Genomic DNA, 3217 nt, shown 5'->3' on the forward strand with positions numbered 1-3217 from the left:
TCTCAAACAGAGGAGTGAATCATCTTGTAGTGTGCAATCTTTGACCCGTACTCAAAATGGCTGTTGATAATAGTTTATCGTGATGATGTTGATAGCAAGAGGAAGGATATTGTTCCTTGTCAGTAAGTGGGCCGCCACAGTTTAGATGCGGATGTAACTAGATAAATCATGCTGATGTAAAGCTGATGAAAAAGACTTGTCATTTCGGGGAGCTCCTTATTGATAAAACGTGTAATAATAATAATGATAATATAATAACTGGATAGTTGATTGAGACATCCTTGAACCTGCTTCTATGACAACAGCTTGCAATAAGAATTGAGGGGACAAATAATATGTATGTGCGCCTGAAGAAAGGTCTTAGTTGTCGGCGAAGCTATTTTTGAGCAATGGGATGAAATTAAGGCCAAAAAGAAAAAAATCGTACCTGGTCAAAATTCTAGTTTTTTTTCATATAAAACACACGCTCATTTAATCATTTCTTAATGACATGTTGAGAGGATTTTTAAAAAAATCTTAAGCCTATATTTTAATTAATTATTTTGTAACATGTTGTACGTCACGAAAGGTTAAATTGCTCGAGAGAGAGAGAGAGAGAGAGAGAGAGAGAGAGAGAGAGAGAGGGAGACAGAGAGAGAGTGAGATGTTTTAGTAATAGTTTTATCCTTCTTCAAATGGGGAAAAAGTTGGGTTATCTTGGCCCCATTTATTTTCAGGCCGTCGCCAACCAGAGACGCCTGTCATTGGCCGATGTAATGGTTAACGCCCCTTTCAACTCTGTAAGGTTATTTATGAGGCGGGACCTTCGAAGTTAAATTCTACAGCACCGAGCTAGATTGGCGGGGAGCCTTTAAAAGTCTACAAAAGTTCTGAGTGCCCAAAATACATTACAATAACCTCATTGTGAGTACCCCATTGGGGATTTGAAACAGTGTAGTCCTCTCCGTATCCCAGCTTGGTACCAACTGAGCTAACAGTTTGCTCAAGGTGCCTATGATCAAGTGGTTATGCTGGATGTCCCCACCTGTGAAATAATGCATGTGGTCTATCGTGAGTCTTAACTGTGCACGTATTTCTGCTGGGATAATATACCGTAGTAAGCGATAAACTGACAGGCTAGATCAGAGCAGCCCGCCCCTTTGGTGAGCTAAATTGTTTCGTTTGGGGTGAGGGACGTTCGCTGCAGAAGTCAAAGGAAAATTATGTTTAACTCTTGAATCTAGTATGGGAGCAAAAATGTTGGAGACGTCGATGAGCTCAAGAAGAGAATACAAGATGTCATCTTAGTATTTCCCCGCGGTATGTGTGTCAAGTCACATAACTGCACTATTGATCGGTGGGGGATTTTGGGTGTATTTATCATCATGCTGGTGATTAGGCTGGGACTGTTCAGAATGTTCTGAATAAATAATTATTTATCTCACCCTAGTATTTACGTAATTTTGATTCACCTTGTATACAACCAGTACTATAATGCTGGTTTATTCTTAGTGCTGAAAACAGCTTGCCCTTTACGAATATAACCCACCGAGGGAGGAAAAACCCGGTCTATGGCCCTAGCATATCGGAAGGAAATACTTCTCTTCTTTCACTGAGTGGGTTGCACGGTTGCACGATGCTCTGGGATGCGCTAATTATGGTGTGAACGGTATGTGAGTTCAGACGAACACGTCAAGTAATATGTACCGGAACTGTCGTAGACATTTTCGTGTTTTCCGTTACAGCTAATTTTAGCAAATGAACTTCTTTCCCCCGAACAAGGCTTGTTATATTCCTCAATAACAACAAAGAGGTAGCTGTTTTTCTGCACTGGGCAAATCCCAGATCCGTGTCAGTGAACTTGCTATGCTTGTTGTTGGTCCCAATAACGTGTGACCATAGCGCCAGACATCAGTTTCAGGCGCGAATTGTTTGACAGACGACGTGTTTGAGGATAAGCGGGTGTTGTGTTTGGGATTGTCCTGGTGTTCTGCACCGGGCGGCGGTGAGAACGGACACAGTGTGTGTGCCACGGAAGCTTGTGTGTCGCTAGGAATGTCTTATACTTATAGACAGTGCGTGCCCGTTAGCAGGGATACCGTTTACCCGGTTTTTAAAATGTTATTTTGTTTGTTTTATTTTTAAAAACACTTTCTTTTTGTTTTCACCAAAAAAACAAAAACTTTTCTTCTCAGCATTCGTTTTATATTTATTTATTATTTCTAAAATTAGTTTATTATATTATTCTCTATTATTATATTTTATCTTTGTTCTATTATCATACATTCTGTGTGTACGTGTATTAATCATTTAATAACGCGTTTCTTTTTCTGTCCTGCTTACGGTATGAAGACTTAGGTGGTTGAAGGGTGCTATTGTAAGTCGAAATGTGGCACTCACAATGCTACCTTTTTACCTTATAGTCACTCTGCAAATTAACACACGTTAGCCATCTATGTGTATGAGAAAATCAGGCTTTCATTCATTTTTTTCCCTCATCTTTTCTTCAGTGGTCAGTGTTACAAGTCCGGACATTTGACCGTTCGACCCAAGTCCGTCTCATTGCCCCCTGTTGGCCACCCGTCAACTCCCTCCCTGGCGCGTACGTCAGCTACCACAGCAACAACTACAAAGCCAACTTCATTGAAACGGCCAGAAGCTCTGCCGACGACGCCAACAACCCCTCCTCCCCCCTCACCTACGGTCGTTGTTACAACAGCAGCCTCTACCAACGCCACATCCCCCTCTTCGTCTCTACCATCATCGTCATCGGCAACGACACCACCACCAGCTCCATCATCGTCATCATCTACATCATCGTCGTTATCCACGGACACAACACCTCCCCGAAGGAAGCCTCACTGTATCCAGATGGTGGAGATCCCGCCCGCGCCGGATGGTGGCGCCCCAGGGCGGGAAAATCTGCAGCAGACGGCGCCTGCCGGAAGTGAGTCCGTGGAGCAGAAGTCACCGACCCGGCACTTCCACCTGGCTCTGCAGACGGCCGGATATCGGAACAGTTGGATGCTGGATGGGGGCAGTCGCATGTCGCCCTGTGTGCAGATCTCGGAGTGAGTAGATATACCTTGGGCTGTCTTTTCTGGTTGTAATCAGGGCTTTTTAAAAAAAAGAGAGAGAGAGAGAGAGAGAGAGAGAGAGAGAGAGAGAGAGAGAGAGAAAGAGAGAATGAGAGAGAGAGAGAGGGGGGGTGCGACAGATAGACAGAGACAGACAGAGA

The 3217-nt window shown here is 43.5% G+C and overlaps 1 protein-coding gene across 1 annotated transcript in view; it reads left to right on the plus strand.

The window, feature by feature from the left end:
- Positions 1–3217, plus strand: part of LOC101854275 (serine/threonine-protein kinase pakF) — a gene marked incomplete in the record, with an annotated part of 34140 nt that overhangs the window by 18389 nt on the left and 12534 nt on the right. The window contains 1 exon segment of the mRNA XM_013086857.2: positions 2490–3050. Coding sequence (XP_012942311.1) covers positions 2490–3050 — 561 coding nt within the window.

This window comes from Aplysia californica, unplaced genomic scaffold (assembly GCF_000002075.1).
Source record: "Aplysia californica isolate F4 #8 unplaced genomic scaffold, AplCal3.0 scaffold00514, whole genome shotgun sequence".
NCBI classification, from domain to species: Eukaryota; Metazoa; Mollusca; class Gastropoda; order Aplysiida; family Aplysiidae; genus Aplysia; species Aplysia californica.